General features: G+C 44.1%; 2 protein-coding genes across 2 annotated transcripts; both read left to right on the top strand.

Annotated features, from left to right (window-relative positions):
• The first annotated feature begins 1,824 nt into the window (after positions 1–1,824).
• On the top strand, positions 1,825–8,076 carry LOC100492190 (phospholipase A2 inhibitor subunit gamma B). Its single transcript, XM_002940529.4, has 5 exons — positions 1,825–2,687; positions 3,137–3,253; positions 5,198–5,341; positions 5,924–6,073; positions 7,474–8,076. Exons 1-5 carry the CDS (start codon positions 2,636–2,638, stop codon positions 7,584–7,586), a joined length of 576 nt encoding a protein of 191 aa, XP_002940575.2. The 5' UTR covers positions 1,825–2,635; the 3' UTR covers positions 7,587–8,076.
• A 2,786-nt stretch (positions 8,077–10,862) lies between these two features.
• Positions 10,863–17,157, top strand: LOC101734775 (phospholipase A2 inhibitor subunit gamma B). The gene is made up of 5 exons (XM_004916618.4): positions 10,863–10,941; positions 11,237–11,353; positions 12,199–12,342; positions 12,956–13,096; positions 16,788–17,157. The coding sequence occupies exons 1-5, from the start codon at positions 10,890–10,892 to the stop codon at positions 16,898–16,900; spliced, it is 567 nt and encodes a 188-aa protein (XP_004916675.1). The 5' UTR covers positions 10,863–10,889; the 3' UTR covers positions 16,901–17,157.
• Positions 17,158–18,246: the final 1,089 nt, after the last annotated feature.

The following is an 18,246-nucleotide window of genomic DNA, read 5'->3' as shown; positions in this document are numbered from 1 at the left end:
GCCTGCCCTGACCCTTTGGCATGGATACAGATGATTACTGCCTGCCCTGACCCTTTGGCATGGATACAGATGATTGCTGCCTGCCCTGACCCTTTGGCATGGATGCAGATGATTGCTGCCTGCCCTGACCCTTTGGCATGGAAGCAGATGATTGCTGCCTGCCCTGACCCTTTGGCATGGATGCAGATGATTACTGCCTGTCCTGACCCTTTGGCATGGATACAGATGATTACTGCCTGCCCTGACCCTTTGACATGGATTCAGATGATTTCTGCCTGCCCTGACCCTTTGGCATGGAAGCAGATGATTGCTGCCTGCCCTGACCCTTTGGCATGGATTCAGATGATTTCTGCCTGCCCTGACCCTTTGGCATGGAAGCAGATGATTGCTGCCTGCCCTGACCCTTTGGCATGGATACAGATGATTACTGCCTGCCCTGACCCTTTGGCATGGATGCAGATGATTGCTGCCTGCCCTGACCCTTTGGCATGGAAGCAGATGATTGCTGCCTGCCCTGACCCTTTGGCATGGATGCAGATGATTACTGCCTGTCCTGACCCTTTGGCATGGATACAGATGATTACTGCCTGCCCTGACCCTTTGGCATGGATTCAGATGATTTCTGCCTGCCCTGACCCTTTGGCATGGAAGCAGATGATTGCTGCCTGCCCTGACCCTTTGGCATGGATTCAGATGATTTCTGCCTGCCCTGACCCTTTGGCATGGAAGCAGATGATTGCTGCCTGCCCTGACCCTTTGGTATGGATTCAGATGATTTCTGCCTGCCCTGACCCTTTGGCATGGAAGCAGATGATTGCTGCCTGCCCTGACCCTTTGGCATGGATACAGATGATTACTGCCTGCCCTGACCCTTTGGCATGGATACAGATGATTACTGCCTGCCCTGACCCTTTGGCATGGATGCAGATGATTGCTGCCTGCCCTGACCCTTTGGCATGGATACAGATGATTACTGCCTGCTCTGACCCTTTGGCATGGATACAGATGATTGCTGCCTGCCCTGACCCTTTGGCATGGATGCATATGATTGCTGCCTGTCTTAACATTTTGAGTGGATGCAGATGATTGCTGCCTGCCCTGACCCTTTGGCATGGATACAGATGATTGCTGCCTGCCTTGACCCTTTTGCCTGGGTAACCCTTTGGCTTTGATTGCTGCCTGCTCTAACACTTTGGTCTGAATACAGATGATTGCTACCAGCTCTGATCCTGTGGTCTGCATATTGATCATTGCTGCCTGTCCAAACCTTTTGGACTGGACTCTGATTTTTGCCTGCCCAAGTCTTTGGGAGAATACAGATGATTGTTGCCTGTTCTCACCCTTTGGCATGGATACAGATGATTACTGCCTGCTCTGACCCTTTGGCATGGATACAGATGATTGCTGCCTGCCCTGACCCTTTGGCATGGATGCATATGATTGCTGCCTGTCTTAACATTTTGAGTGGATGCAGATGATTGCTGCCTGCCCTGACCCTTTGGCATGGATACAGATGATTGCTGCCTGCCTTGACCCTTTTGCCTGGGTAACCCTTTGGCTTTGATTGCTGCCTGCTCTAACACTTTGGTCTGAATACAGATGATTGCTACCAGCTCTGATCCTGTGGTCTGCATATTGATCATTGCTGCCTGTCCAAACCTTTTGGACTGGATACTGATTTTTGCCTGCCCAAGTCTTTGGGAGAATACAGATGATTGTTGCCTGTTCTCACCCTTTTGCTGGATATAGGCGATTGCTGCCAGCCCTGACCCTTTTGCTGGATACAGTTGATTGCTGCGTAGCCTGACCCTGTGGCCTACATACTTATGATTGCTGCCTGCCCAGAGCCTTTGGGCTGTATACTGATAATTGATTCCTGCCCAGAAGGGAATACAAATGATTTCTGCCTACCTTGACCCTTTGAGTTGATACAATTGATTAATTCCTGCCCTTTGGGTGGATACAGATGATTGCTGCCTGCCCTTAGTCTTTGGATACAGATGATTGCCGAGTTCCTTTACCTTTTGGGGGGATACAGATAATCACTGGCTGCCCTGACCCTTTGGATACAGATGATTGCTGCCTGCCTTGACCCTTTGGATACAGATAATTGCTGCCTACCCATACCCTTTGGATACAGATGATTGCTGAGTGACCTGACCTTTTGGGGGGGATTCAAATAATTGCTGCCTGCCCTGACCCGTTGGATACAGATGATTGCTGCCTGCCCTGACCCTTTGGGGGAGATATAGATGATTACTGTCCTCTTTTATCAGTATCCATTACATTAATCAAGGTAGATACATCACCCCATTTGTTACATTTCAAGATTAGGTCAGAGTACTAGTACAAATAAAGTAAATACATGCCCACAGTGAACAGATAGAATATACCGCATTAGCCAGGTAATAAAGTATGTAAAACATGGTAGTTACTAATTAATGGCACCAGAAGGCGTGAGATATTGATTTACTATTCAAATGTAGGTGAGGTTAAGGCCAAACCCAAGTATAACTGACATATTGTGGCCCCTCCCTCCCCCCGTTACCAATAAATAGGATCGAGTCCCTCGGTAGGATAGAACATTCCGTCAGTCTCTGTGGCTCCTGTGCAACCTGCTCACAACCTGCTCACAATGAGATCTGCTGTGGGATTCCTGTGCCTGCTCTCAGCTCTGGTATCTACAGGTAAGTACCCCCCGGGGTATATCATCACCACAGCTGCCCTAATTACCCCTAATCTCTACTAACTGCCCCTGGTTTTACCTCTGTAGGGGGGGCTAATTTGCCATGTTCTTATTCCTATTCAGTGTTGACTCACAAACTCTAAAGTACCAAATGCTGCCATAAACTGCACATATGTGCCCAATATACCATTTAGATTGTCAGCTCAGAAGGCCAGAGAGATCTCTTTCTAATCTAAGTTCATTGCATTTCATGTTTGTTCCGTTTTATTGCATTGCTTCTTGTAAGGCCTGTGTGTATAGTATAGGACTGTCCTACTAGTATAGAGTAGGATCTGCCCCCGCCGAACCCACCAGAACTGCAAGATCAGCCCCATAGAACTGAGTTGTTGCCCCATTATATAATAAATAGATTTCTCTGCTCAGTAACTGTTGTACTTTGTTCTTTCCCAGGTTATTCTCTCTCCTGCATAGAATGTTCTGCGTACGACGCGACGTCTTGCTCAGGTCCCAGTGTCCCATGCGCGTCTGGGGTCTGTGCTTCTTCTTTCATCCAGGAAGCCAGTCCAGGTATGTTCTATATTCTATCGCTAATGATTCTTATTATATCCCTATAATGCACCCCCTACTGTAAATGATAAGGATATTAGCAGTCACTGAGGGGGTCTGTGCCCATATAAAGGCACAAGGCTGCAGGCTGAGTTATACAGTATCACTCATGTATTATAAGGGATAATGTACCCCCTACTGTAAATGATAAGGATATTAGCAGTCACTGAGGGGTTCTGTGCCCATATAAAGGCACAAGGCTGCAGGCTGAGTTATACAGGGAACTCTGAGTATCACTCATGTATTATAAGGGATAATGTACCCCCTACTGTAAATGATAAGGATATTAGCAGTCCCTGAGGGGTTCTGTGCCCCCCATATAAAGGCACAAGGCTGCAGGCTGAGTTATACAGGGAACTCTGAGTATCACTCATGTATTATAAGGGATAATGTACCCCCTACTGTAAATGATAAGGATATTAGCAGTCACTGAGGGGTTCTGTGCCCATATAAAGGCACAAGGCTGCAGGCTGAGTTATACAGGGAACTCTGAGTATCACTCATGTATTATAAGGGATACTGTACCCCCTACTGTAAATGATAAGGATATTAGCAGTCACTGAGGGGTTCTGTGCCCATATAAAGGCACAAGGCTGCAGGCTGAGTTATACAGGGAACTCTGAGTATCACTCATGTATTATAAGGGATAATGTACCCCCTACTGTAAATGATAAGGATATTAGCAGTCACTGAGGGGTTCTGTGCCCCCCATATAAAGGCACAAGGCTGCAGGCTGAGTTATACAGGGAACTCTGAGTATCACTCATGTATTATAAGGGATAATGTACCCCCTACTGTAAATGATAAGGATATTAGCAGTCACTGAGGGGTTCTGTGCCCCCCATATAAAGGCACAAGGCTGCAGGCTGAGTTATACAGGGAACTCTGAGTATCACTCATGTATTATAAGGGATAATGTACCCCCTACTGTAAATGATAAGGATATTAGCAGTCACTGAGGGGTTCTGTGCCCCCATATAAAGGCACAAGGCTGAGTTATACAATATATATATTATATATAATTAGCACTGCAATGATAAAGTCTCCTTGATAAGCATATCGGCCAGCAGTGTATAATATCCCGGTGCTGAGCTGCACACCCAATGCACAGATGGAGGTTTTCCTACAGTATCTATATTTTATTTAAATCCAGTGAGAAGCTGTCTGTCTGTAACACATGGGACTCAAGGTGAAAGATGCAGCCGTTACATTTCCATTACTCTGATTGTATTTACTTATTTATTTCTGCAAACTATTTCGCTTTTTAACTTTGTATATAAGCAAATATTTAAAATATGGGTTATTTTACCCCCTACTGTAAATTGTAAGGATATTAAAAGTCATTAAGAAGTCAGTTGTACTGTCCCCTCGATGCATAATCCATAGGGACTGAATAAGGAAGGAAGCAATTCTGAATAACTGTATAAAGCAGTAGCTCTTGTATTCACAGCATTGTGGGAGAAACAGTAGGGGACCTATTATCCAGAATGCTTGGGACCTGGGGTTTTCCGGATAAGGGGTCTTTCAGTAAACCCAATAGGGCTGTTCTGCCCCCAATAAGGGGTAATTATATCTTAGTTGGGATCAAGTACAGGTACTGTTTTATTATTACAGAGAAAGGGGAATCATTTAACCATGAAATAAACCCAATAGGGCTGTTCTGCCCCAATAAGGGGTAATTATATCTTAGTTGGGATCAAGTACAGGTACTGTTTTATTATTACAGAGAAAAGGGAATCATTTAACCATGAAATAAACCCAATAGGGCTGTTCTACCCCAATAAGGGGTAATTATATCTTAGTTGGGATCAAGTACAGGTACTGTTTTATTATTACAGAGAAAAGGGAAATATGGGAGATATTTCAAATTCACTATAATAATAATAATGTATTTGCTATTCTCAGGCGGGAGCATTATGCAGATTAAGAGATCCTGTGCCGCCAAGACACAGTGCGGTGAGACGGGCAGCGCTACCTACGGTTTTGTCAGAAGACACATGATTAACAGCTGCTGTGACAGTGACGACTGCTCCCCAGAGGTGCCCAAATGTAAGTGACAGTGGCCCCACCCCACCTATTCCCATTGGCTGCTAACGCAGATCCAGGTTTGAATAAGAAACTGAAGAAAAGGAAAGCTAAATATTTCCTTCATCAGAGATGCTCCATTCTGCCACTAGGTGGCGGTAGTACTGAACAGTAATAGGCAGCCCTACAACCCTACACCAAGGGGACTCAGCTCTACAGTTGGGGAACCATTTGTCTTATTTGTTGCCCCATTAAACCGTAGCCATGGTCGCCATGGTGAAACCTTACAACACCCCAACCCTGTTCCCAACCCCAACCATTATCATTAGAGTTGCCACCCTGCTGCTATTTGACTGTCCCAGCCAATAAATCACCAGCTCAGCCGATAAATCCCTCCCTTCACTGAACCTCTCCGATGATGGATTTCCCCATATAAGGATTGTCCCTCCCATACCCCGCCCATTTCCCCGCCCCAAGTGACATCACCTCCTATTCCCCCACCCAAAGGCCGATATTTTATTACAAAAAAACATGGCAACCCTAATGATTGAGTGTGTTTTTTCAGCCTGAGCTTCACCGCCAACTTTCTTTCTGGTTCCTTTACAGTCGTCAGAGACTACAAGCCCAACGGGTTCCGCTGCACAAGCTGCTTCCCTCCAACCTCCGAGGAGTGTGACCCCGCCCATCAGGTCCCGTGTAGCGGCGGCGAAGACAAGTGCTTCATACACTTTTTTAAACATTACGGAACTGTTAACGGTAATGCCAACATCCTTCTTTTATTTGATTGGTTCAAGCCATTTCCACTAACCAGTAGTGTTTATTTCGGGGTGAAGGTGTGACTGTGGGGCAAATGGTTTATTTCCCCAGGTAATTGATCCCTGTTGTGGGTTGGCAGAAAGAATCAAACCCTGGTCTGCATTTACAACAGGGACTGTTCCCTTTCTGGCACCCCCTGTAGGCAGAACTGCTAAGTGCAGGCTGGCTATCAAAAATACCCCTGCCACCCTTGTTCCATTGTGAAGAGATGAATTCTGGGAATTCAGGAAATCTGTTCACCCCCCACCACATCTCCTTTTGGGTATATTCCTCTTTCAGGGTTTGGGCCACACCTCTTTGTGGCCCCAACCCCACATCCATTTGCCCCCATAGAATGTAATGCAGAAAGTTACCCCACCCATGGCACCCCACTTTATCATGATTTATTTGCTTAACATCAATTCTGTTTACTGTAAGATACATAGGGGGGGGGGGCAGATTCTTTGGAAAGGAAGGTTGCCACCTGGCCAGTATTTTATTGGCCCAACCGGTAAAATACTTGCCAAGGTCGGGGCTAGTATTACAAATGTACCGACATGTAGTGTAGTTGCCAGTTGCCCCCCCCCCAATCTGCATAGATTATTTCTTCCTGGATGCAGGGTTGGAATGGGGGGTGCAGGGCCCACCTGGGCTTCTACCTCAGGGGCCCCTGCACCCCCAATGGCCCCAGCCATGGGCTTCACAAACACCCCCCGGGGGCCCCCACCACCCATTCAACCCTCTCCCCTGATTGCGCGTAAATTAAACTTACCTGCAGCGCCTCGGAGGAGGGGGTTTGTATGAAGGCTGTGGGGATCGGGTCTGGGCTTTCCCGGTGCCCTGGTGTACCATTACCCTCCCTCTGGCCATCACCATATTGTAACTCCACCCATTTTGCTTCATCGCCCCACCCCATATGGCATCATCGTTCTGTACCTTTTGGACCCACCCCCCAGCTGCCAGTAAAATATCCAGGGATGCACCAAACCCACTTTTTTGGGTTTGGCCGAACCAACGAATTCGTTTCGGCCGGGACTGTGGATTCGGCCGAAACTTAAAAAAAAAAAGCCTGGATTCGGCCCGAATCCCGAACAGAATCTGGGATTCGGTGCTTCATATCAAAATATCATCAGAAAGGCAGTCACCCTACTGGAAAGCAGAGGTATTTCAACTCCCAGAATCCCTCACTTCCCATTAAAACAAGGCGTGGGAGGAGTGAATGACCCTGCCAGCCTAAGGGGGGTGGGAAATGGTCCCTGTGAGTCAGAGTCATGGCTTCCTCCCATTCTGAGAGAACTGATTTGTATTTATTCTTGTATTTAACCCCCAACTGACTGAGCTTGGTATTTGTCTCCTTACAGACTTTGAGTTCAGGATTGGCGGTTGCGCCACCGACTCTATGTGCCAGCCGGACAAGTTCAGCGAGTACAGCTACGAGGAGGTCTCTACCACCTGTACCCAGGCAGCCCAGTGACCCCTGCAGCCGCTCATGGACTCAGCCCCTCCCTACAGGGCATTTTAACTCCCTCCCAGGTTAATTATTTCTTTTGCTGACGCTCTAATTACAGGACACAAGGATAGGCACCAACATATCGTTCCTAATTGTAATACAGTTATAGCGCCATCCGGTGGCTAACTCCTGATTGGATGCTATGAAGTACTATACAGCAGGGGGAGGAGACAACTAGATGATCCCGCAGGGGCCTAATTCCTGCAGGTTGGATAAGATTCCTGCATTAGTCACATGGAGAGAAATTAGCCAATAGGAAACAAACCTAGAAAAATAATGGTCTGCCATGTTAAATACAGTTATTCCTAGTCACTGTGTATCAAATAGGATTGGAAATGTCTAACTGTGCCTTTCCCCGTGTCCTTTATTTCTTTTTTTGTACCCTAATGTGGAAAATGGTCTGTTCTTTTAAAACAATGATAAAGTCAAATAAAGTCAATGTCTTTAAGCGCAATAGTGTTTCTTATTGTGGTGTGTGTTGCCCAATGCACCTGGAACGACTACTGTGTGACTAAGGGGTTAATCATAAGTTGGAGTGATATCCCTCCCCCCCGGCTGCTGGGGGGCAGCAGCCGATCAGCAGAACAATGGGAAGGGAGCAAGATAGCAGCTCCCAGTAGGTATCAGAATAGCACTCAATAGTAAGAAATCCAAGTCCGGCTTGGGACTCCTCCAGTTACATGGGAGTAGGAGAAACAATAGGTTAGCTGAAAGCAGTTCTAATGCAGTAAGAGAATATTAATGAATTTACTAAATCTCCAGGAAAAAACAGGCAGATTCGTAGGAGAGAAATTGCTCCAATCTTATTGCAAACAGGATCGAAGGCATTGAAATAACTGAATTGGGAAGTTCTTCTGGCAGAAAAAGGGTTAATTACTTTGCCATAACGATCTCCCCGCTATGAGTTATTGATATGTTGGCTGACCTTCTGGGCGAGGTTCTCATTGTCTCTTTAGACAATATCTTTATTCTGCAGCTTGGATGCGCCCCAAAGTCACCGGCCCAGGCAACATAATCTCAGTGCCGAGTTGGAGGTGAAACCCGGCTGAGAAACCCGTCTTTTGGGCCCGTTCCTTTCTTAGTGACGCCCATTTCTACCTGCACCCACTGTAACAAGCACCCACTTATCCTTTAAAGCTGCTGGTTATTACAGTTTCTGACCGACTGTGTTGTTTATTTACCCTTTTCCTCACTGATTGTTGATTGTTTTTACCCTGGCGGCTCGGCCAACATTTGGCATTCTGAGTCCGGCTTGAGACTCCTCCAGTTACATGGGAGTAGAGGAACAATAGGTTAGCTGAAAGCAGTTCTAATGTGTAGCGCTGGCTGAAAGCTCAGACTCAGGCACACTTTACTGCTGCGCTGCAAGTTGGAGTGATATCCCCCCCCCCTCACCCCCAGCAGCCGATCAGCAGAACAATGGGAAGGGAGCAAGATAGCAGCTCCCAGTAGGTATCAGAATAGCACTCAATAGTAAGAAATCCAAGTCCGGCTTGGGACTCCTCCAGTTACATGGGAGTAGGAGAAACAATAGGTTAGCTGAAAGCAGTTCTAATGTGTAGCGCTGGCTGAAAGCTCAGACTCAGGCACACTTTACTGCTGCGCTGCAAGTTGGAGTGATACCCCCCCCCCAGCAGCCGATCAGCAGAACAATGGGAAGGGAGCAAGATAGCAGCTCCCAGTAGGTATCAGAATAGCACTCAATAGTAAGAAATCCAAGTCCGGCTTGGGACTCCTCCAGTTACATGGGAGTAGGAGAAACAATAGGTTAGCTGAAAGCAGTTCTAATGTGTAGCGCTGGCTGAAAGCTCAGACTCAGGCACACTTTACTGCTGCGCTGCAAGTTGGAGTGATATCCCCCCCCTCCCCCAGCAGCCGATCAGCAGAACAATGGGAAGGGAGCAAGATAGCAGCTCCCAGTAGGTATCAGAATAGCACTCAATAGTAAGAAATCCAAGTCCGGCTTGGGACTCCTCCAGTTACATGGGAGTAGGAGAAACAATAGGTTCTAATGTGTAGAACTTGTATTCTCTATACAAAGACAGATCAGATTCTCTATTAAATGTAACTGTACCCACAATGTAACTGGCCCCAAACGACACCACGTATCCTATTTATCTCTACTGGGAACAATGAGGAAGGTGACGCTCTAAGTTTAAATCGGCTAATGAAACATCTTGGTTCAGATTTCAGATATTTCTGTGAATATCCCGTCTCCCTGTATCAGGTTCAGCCCGGCTTATTATTTATTTCCGCGTAAGGGAAATGAGACAGTTGTTGGACCCTGCAGAGCGACAGGTCTTTTTCCTATTAGAGACGGAATGTTACTGTTACTTAAAGGGGAACTAAACCCTGCTGCACAGCGCGGCTCAACCAAACGTTACTCAGCTGTTGCCGGACTACAAATCCCAGAATAATGTAACATATAATGAAGGGTGAGGCATGCTGGGAGCTGTAGTCCAGCAACATCAGGGCTGTATTCTTAAAGCAATATTGCCCAATAAAACTGCATTAAAATGCAAGAAATCCCCCAATGAGAATCCCAGCTGATGTGAGTAAATCCGGCTCCCTGTTCTCTGTTCCTGCAATTGGAGTTGGGAGCAATAAGCACAGTTTCCCAGCACTGAACAAGTCTGTCCCTTTATCCCCATGTCTGATTCCTGTGCCATATAATGAGGGGAAAATGCCATCATTATCTCTATATGTAAGGTACCAGCAAGGGGCCTGACACAGTGCTGGGAATCAGCATTCTCATTGGTCACTTCTCTTGCACTTACACTCACATTGTTGCTCAGTAGAATTCTCATTGGGGGATTTCCTTGCATCTATAATTACGGTTTTCAGCAACTTCTATAACAAAACCAGGGGGCGCTGTGGGACAGCGTTATGGTAGGATTTACAACCCCTTTAGCCCACTATACTGCTGAGCACTATGCCGCCATCTTGCCCCTTGCCCCCATAATAAAGCATGGGCTGCCCACAATCGCCCCGATTGCAGATAACCCATGCTAAAAGTTTGTATTATAAACCATGGAACATATAAAGAATATTAACGAGAAGATATTAGTTGCTAATTAATGGCACCAGAAGACAGGAAGACCTGACCTATTAGGCTAATGTGGGTGGGGTTTAGGCCAAACCCAACCTTTTATTTATAACATAGAAAGTTTTTCTGGCCACGCCCCCAACATTATAATAAATAGGATTGTGTTGCCGGGTAGGATAGAACGTTCCCTGTCTCTGTGGCTCCCGTGCAACCTGCTCACAATGAGATCTGCTGTGGGATTCCTGTGCCTGCTCTCAGCTCTGGTATCTACAGGTAAGTACCCCCCCCCGGGGTATATCATCACCACAGCTGCCCCAATTACCCCTAATCTCTACTAACTGCCCCTGATTTTACCCCTTTTCTTTTTATTCCTTATCCTTGCTCTCCTATTCATTTTTTAGTCTCTACATTCACACCACTGCCTGGTTTCCAGGATAAAATAGTCCCTAGCACCCAGATCACTGCTGAAATCCCAAATTGGATTGGTGAAAAAGAAAAAAACTAAAAATAAATGAAATATTTCCCACCAATAAAGTAAATATTCTAAATGTTTTTTTTTTTTTTACAGGTTACTCTCTCTCCTGCATAGAGTGCTCTGAATATAATTCGACATCTTGCTCAGGGGATAGCGATCTGTGTCCGGCTGAGTTTTGTGCTTCTACGTTCATCAGGGAATCCAGCCCAGGTATTTCCTGTATTCCAATGTACCCCCTACTGTAAATGATAAGGATATTAGCAGTCACTGAGGGGTTCTGTGCCCATATAAAGGCACAAGGCTGCAGGCTGAGTTATACAGGGAACTCTGAGTATCACTCATGTATTATAAGGGATAATGTACCCCCTACTGTAAATGATAAGGATATTAGCAGTCACTGAGGGGTTCTGTGCCCCCCATATAAAGGCACAAGGCTGCAGGCTGAGTTATACAGGGAACTCTGAGTATCACTCATGTATTATAAGGGATAATGTACCCCCTACTGTAAATGATAAGGATATTAGCAGTCACTGAGGGGTTCTGTGCCCCCCATATAAAGGCACAAGGCTGCAGGCTGAGTTATACAGGGAACTCTGAGTATCACTCATGTATTATAAGGGATAATGTACCCCCTACTGTAAATGATAAGGATATTAGCAGTCACTGAGGGGTTCTGTGCCCCCCATATAAAGGCACAAGGCTGCAGGCTGAGTTATACAGGGAACTCTGAGTATCACTCATGTATTATAAGGGATAATGTACCCCCTACTGTAAATGATAAGGATATTAGCAGTCACTGAGGGGTTCTGTGCCCCCCATATAAAGGCACAAGGCTGCAGGCTGAGTTATACAGGGAACTCTGAGTATCACTCATGTATTATAAGGGATAATGTACCCCCTACTGTAAATGATAAGGATATTAGCAGTCACTGAGGGGTTCTGTGCCCATATAACTGGCAGCCGGGGTATATGGGGGCACCTATTGCAATACATTTCCCCTCTTTGTGCTGATTGGTATTTATATGACAGTTAATGAGTGTATTTACTGTTCTCAGGTGGGAGTATTATGCAGATAAAGAGATTCTGTGCCGCTAAGTCGCAGTGCGGTGAGACGGGCAGCGCCACCTACGGGTACGTCAGAAGACACATGATTACCAGCTGCTGTGACAGTGACAACTGCGCCCCAGAGGTGCCCGAATGTAAGTCACATGTCATTAGTGAAGAGGCAATACCCCCATATGATTATGTGTATAGATCACTAACGACCATGTATTGTTCATATAGAGTGAAAAAAACATAAATGGGAGGGGCAACATAAATGGGAGGGGCTCTTCCAACATCATAGGTTACTAGTAGGGTTGCCACCTTTTCTAAAGTTCTTTACTGGCTTTGGCTGGGTCTATAAGGGGTGGACAGTACCTTCAAGGGGGCGGGGTTGTGACACCAAGGGGGTGGAGCCATGATGCTGAGAAGGGAGGAGTCGCACCATCAAGCTGAGTAGTTCTGTGTGTCTTTGCCCTTCAGGCTAAGGACCCTTGTAAGGTTGGCAGCTCTGTTATGAATCAAACTGGTTTATATTCTGCCCAGCGTTCTCATTGGTCCATTCTTTTGCATTTATAATGAAGTTTTTGACCAGCAGAATTCTCATTGGTGAATTTTCTATAATTACAGTTTTTGGCAACTTCTATGGCACAACCAGGGGGCGCAGTGGGACAGCGTTATGGTTGGGTTTAATAGAGTGATGTTTCTTTAAGAGACTGACGATATCCAGAAATGACAGCTGATTAAATCTCTTCTCTGGTTCTGATATAGTCCCCGAAGCCACCGAGGAGCCCAATGGCAACAGCTGCCCAAACTGCTTCCCCCCAACCTCTGAGGAATGTGACCCGGTAGAACGGGCCCAGTGTGCCGCCAGCGAGGACAAGTGTTTCGTCCATTTCTTTAAACAAGATGGTAACGCCCATATCCCTGTCCTTTCTGATTGGCTCAACCTGAATCACTTTCCTCTTCACTAACCCAAATGGGTTAAACGCATTATTGTTTTCTATTTCACACACTTTCAAGGGGAAGTTAATCCCATCATTGTTTTCTATTTCACCCTGTTTCAAGGGAAAATTAGTCCCATTGTTGTGTTTTATGTCACACATTTTTAAGGGGAAGTTAATCCCATCATTGTTTTCTATTTCACCCAGTTTCAAGGGGAAGTTAATCCCACCATTGTTTTCTATTTCACCCAGTTTCAAGGGGAAGTTAATCCCATCACTGTTTTCTATTTCACCCAGTTTCAAGGAGAAGTTAACCACCTCATTGTTTTCTATTTCACCCAGTTTCAAGGGGAAGTTAATCCCATCACTGTTTTCTATTTCACCCAGTTTCAAGGAGAAGTCAATCCCCTCATTGTTTTCTATTTCACCCAGTTTCAAGGGGAAGTTAATCCCACCATTGTTTTCTATTTCACCCAGTTTCTATGGGAAGTTAATCCCATCATTGTTTTCTATTTCACCCAGTTTCAAGGGGAAGTTAATCCCACCATTGTTTTCTATTTCACCCAGTTTCAAGGGGAAGTTAATCCCATCACTGTTTTCTATTTCACCCAGTTTCAAGGAGAAGTTAACCACCTCATTGTTTTCTATTTCACCCAGTTTCAAGGGGAAGTTAATCCCATCATTGTTTTCTATTTCACCCAGTTTCAAGGGGAAGTTAATCCCATCATTGTTTTCTATTTCACCCAGTTTCAAGGAGAAGTTAATCCCATCATTGTTTTCTATTTCACCCAGTTTCAAGGGGAAGTTAATCCCATCATTGTTTTCTATTTCACCCAGTTTCAAGGGGAAGTTAATCCCATCATTGTTTTCTATTTCACCCAGTTTCAAGGAGAAGTTAATCCCATCATTGTTTTCTATTTCACCCAGTTTCTATGGGAAGTTAATCCCATCATTGTTTTCTATTTCACCCAGTTTCAAGGGGAAGTTAATCCCACCATTGTTTTCTATTTCACCCAGTTTCAAGGGGAAGTTAATCCCATCACTGTTTTCTATTTCACCCAGTTTCAAGGAGAAGTTAACCACCTCATTGTTTTCTATTTCACCCAGTTTCAAGGGGAAGTTAATCCCATCATTGTTTTCTATTTCACCCAGTTTCAAGGGGAAGTTAATCCCATCATTGTTTTCTATTTCACCCAGTTTCAAGGGGAAGTTAATCCCATCATTGTTTTCTATTTCACCCAGTTTCAAGGAGAAGTTAATCCCATCATTGTTTTCTATTTCACCCAGTTTCAAGGGGAAGTTAATCCCATCATTGTTTTCTATTTCACCCAGTTTCAAGGGGAAGTTAATCCCATCATTGTTTTCTATTTCACCCAGTTTCAAGGAGAAGTTAATCCCACCATTGTTTTCTATTTCACCCAGTTTCAAGGGGAAGTTAATCCCATCACTGTTTTCTATTTCACCCAGTTTCAAGGAGAAGTTAACCACCTCATTGTTTTCTATTTCACCCAGTTTCAAGGGGAAGTTAATCCCACCATTGTTTTCTATTTCACCCAGTTTCAAGGAGAAGTTAATCCCATCATTGTTTTCTATTTCACCCAGTTTCAAGGGGAAGTTAATCCCATCATTGTTTTCTATTTCACCCAGTTTCAAGGGGAAGTTAATCCCATCATTGTTTTCTATTTCACCCAGTTTCAAGGGGAAGTTAATCCCATCATTGTTTTCTATTTCACCCAGTTTCAAGGGGAAGTTAATCCCATCATTGTTTTCTATTTCACCCAGTTTCAAGGAGAAGTTAATCCCATCATTGTTTTCTATTTCACCCAGTTTTCAAGGGGAAGTTAATCCCATCATTGTTTTCTATTTCACCCAGTTTCAAGGGGAAGTTAATCCCATCATTGTTTTCTATTTCCCATATTTCACCCAGTTTCAAGGAGAAGTTAATCCCATCATTGTTTTCTATTTCACCCAGTTTCTATGGGAAGTTAATCCCATCATTGTTTTCTATTTCACCCAGTTTCAAGGGGAAGTTAATCCCACCATTGTTTTCTATTTCACCCAGTTTCAAGGGGAAGTTAATCCCATCACTGTTTTCTATTTCACCCAGTTTCAAGGAGAAGTTAATCCCATCATTGTTTTCTATTTCACCCAGTTTCAAGGGGAAGTTAATCCCATCATTGTTTTCTATTTCACCCAGTTTCAAGGGGAAGTTAATCCCATCATTGTTTTCTATTTCACCCAGTTTCAAGGGGAAGTTAATCCCATCATTGTTTTCTATTTCACCCAGTTTCAAGGAGAAGTTAATCCCATCATTGTTTTCTATTTCACCCAGTTTCAAGGGGAAGTTAATCCCATCATTGTTTTCTATTTCACCCAGTTTCAAGGGGAAGTTAATCCCATCATTGTTTTCTATTTCACCCAGTTTCAAGGAGAAGTTAATCCCATCATTGTTTTCTATTTCACCCAGTTTCAAGGAGAAGTCAATCCCCTCATTGTTCTCTAGTTCACCCAGTTTCAAGGGGAAGTTAATCCCATCACTGTTTTCTATTTCACCCAGTTTCAAGGGGAAGTTAACCACCTCATTGTTTTCTATTTCACCCAGTTTCAAGGGGAAATTAATCCCATCATTGTTTTCTATTTTACACAGTTTCAAGGGGAAGTTAATCCCATCATTGTTTTCTATTTCACACAGTTTCAATGGGAAGTTAATCCCATCATTGTTTTCTATTTTACACAGTTTCAAGGGGAAGTTAATCCCATCACTGTTTTCTATTTCACCCAGTTTCAAGGAGAAGTTAATCCCATCATTGTTTTCTATTTCACCCAGTTTCAAGGGGAAGTTAATCCCATCACTGTTTTCTATTTCACCCAGTTTCAAGGGGAAGTTAACCACCTCATTGTTTTCTATTTCACCCAGTTTCAAGGGGAAATTAATCCCATCATTGTTTTCTATTTTACACAGTTTCAAGGGGAAGTTAATCCCATCATTGTTTTCTATTTCACACAGTTTCAATGGGAAATTAATCCCATCATTGTTTTCTATTTTACACAGTTTCAAGGGGAAGTTAATCCCATCATTGTTTTCTATTTCACCCAGTTTCAAGGGGAAGTTAATCCCATCATTGTTTTCTATTTCATCCAGTTTCAAGGAGAAGTTAATCCCATCATTGTTTTCTATTTCACCCAGTTTCAAGGAGAAGTCAATCCCCTCATTGTTCTCTAGTTCACCCAGTTTCAAGGGGAAGTTAATCCCATCACTGTTTTCTATTTCACCCAGTTTCAAGGGGAAGTTAACCACCTCATTGTTTTCTATTTCACCCAGTTTCAAGGGGAAATTAATCCCATCATTGTTTTCTATTTTACACAGTTTCAAGGGGAAGTTAATCCCATCATTGTTTTCTATTTCACACAGTTTCAATGGGAAGTTAACCACCTCATTGGTTTCTATTTCACCCAGTTTCAAGGGGAAGTTAATCCCATCATTGTTTTCTATTTCACCCAGTTTCAAGTGAAACTTAAACACATTATTGTTTTCCAAGAATGAGTGCACAATGCTCCTAAAATGGCCGCTGGAGCACTTCCTGTTTTGGAAAAATAAAGAGGATTCATGGAACGTTTTTATTTACTCATTGCTATCAATAATTCTCGTCTCATTACAGACTTAGAGTTCAGGATTGGCGGTTGCGCCAGCGACTCTATGTGCCAGCCGGACAGGTTCCCTGAGTACAGCTACGAGGAGGTCTCTACCACCTGTGCCCGGGTTTCCCAGTGACCCCTGCAGCCGCATCGACTTTCATTCTGGATGAGCTTTTCTCTAGGGGGCATGTCAGTGATTATTTCCTATTGATTTAAGGGGGCACTTTCAAGCTTTAGTATGTTATAGAACTGCGTTTTCTAAACAACTTTTCAATTGGTCTTCATTGTTTATTTCCTATAGTTTTTGTTCTGTGTGCCCTTTTCTTCTAACTCTTCCCAGCTTTCAAATGGGGGTCACTGACCCCGGCAGCCAAACCCTATTGCTCTGTGAGGCTCCAGTTTTATTGTTACTGTTACTTTTTATTCCTTTTCTTTCTATTCAGCCCCTCCCCTATTCATTTACCATCCTCTCATTCAAACTGTTCCCTGGTCACTAAGTTAATTTGGACCCTAGCAACCAAATAGCTGCCGAAACTCCAAACTGCAGAGCTGCTGAACAAAAAGTGAAATAACTAAAAAACTACCCAAAATACAAAATGAAGACCAATTGCAAATTGTTTCAGAATATTACTCTCTACAAAATAATACTGTAAAGGTGAACAACCCCTATAATAGAATTCACATTTCTGTTGCTAAATCTAATTGTAAAACCTTTTTTTGATTTTATCTGGTGTATTTCCCTGTACAAGCGCTTATGGGAGAGAACTGCACAATAAAAATGGTCACATATTGGTCCAACTCCCATTTTGGCATTCATTCTTTATATATATATATATATATATATATATATATATATATTTTTTTTTTTTTTTAATTATTACCCTTCCTACTGGGTCTCAGCTTGCAACTAAACTTTCTGATTGGTTGTTGGGTATGACGGACCCTGGCAACCACAAATCAATTGACTGTGGGCTTCAGTTTTATTGTAGCTTTTTTTCCCATTGCTTTTCAGGCCTCTACTATTACTTTTCCAGGGTTGGACTGTCTCACAGAGCTACTGGGAAAAAAACCAGCAGGCCTTTACCCTGCCCACACCTTGCTCCGCCCCCAGCCACTCCCACTTCACGGCTTACTTGCTGTGAAAAAAATAAAGATGGTTGTGTGTTCCAAAGTGGAATGCAAGGCCATCTTTATTTTTTCACAGTAAGTGAAGGAGCGGCAGTGGCTGGGGGCGGAGCTGGGAGTGACGGTGGGCCCTCGGTACCCGTATCTCCACCACACTGAAAGGTGAACTGTCGCTTTAAGAAGGGAATCAACCCTAGCACACACAGACATGGATTTCCCAGGATTCTATTTCCTTAATATCATATATAACAAAGTTCAAAATGCAAACGATTAAAGAGAAAGTAAACCCTCAGAATTGTTTCCTTTGCTGCTTATAATAGGATTGTGCTTGGGGGCTCACCCCCACAGTTTGGGGTA

Source organism: Xenopus tropicalis, chromosome 7, assembly GCF_000004195.4.
Source record: "Xenopus tropicalis strain Nigerian chromosome 7, UCB_Xtro_10.0, whole genome shotgun sequence".
In the NCBI taxonomy this organism is placed as follows: domain Eukaryota; kingdom Metazoa; phylum Chordata; class Amphibia; order Anura; family Pipidae; genus Xenopus; species Xenopus tropicalis.
Note: the sequence above shows the minus strand (reverse complement) of the source record. Positions and strands in the feature narration are given on the sequence as shown.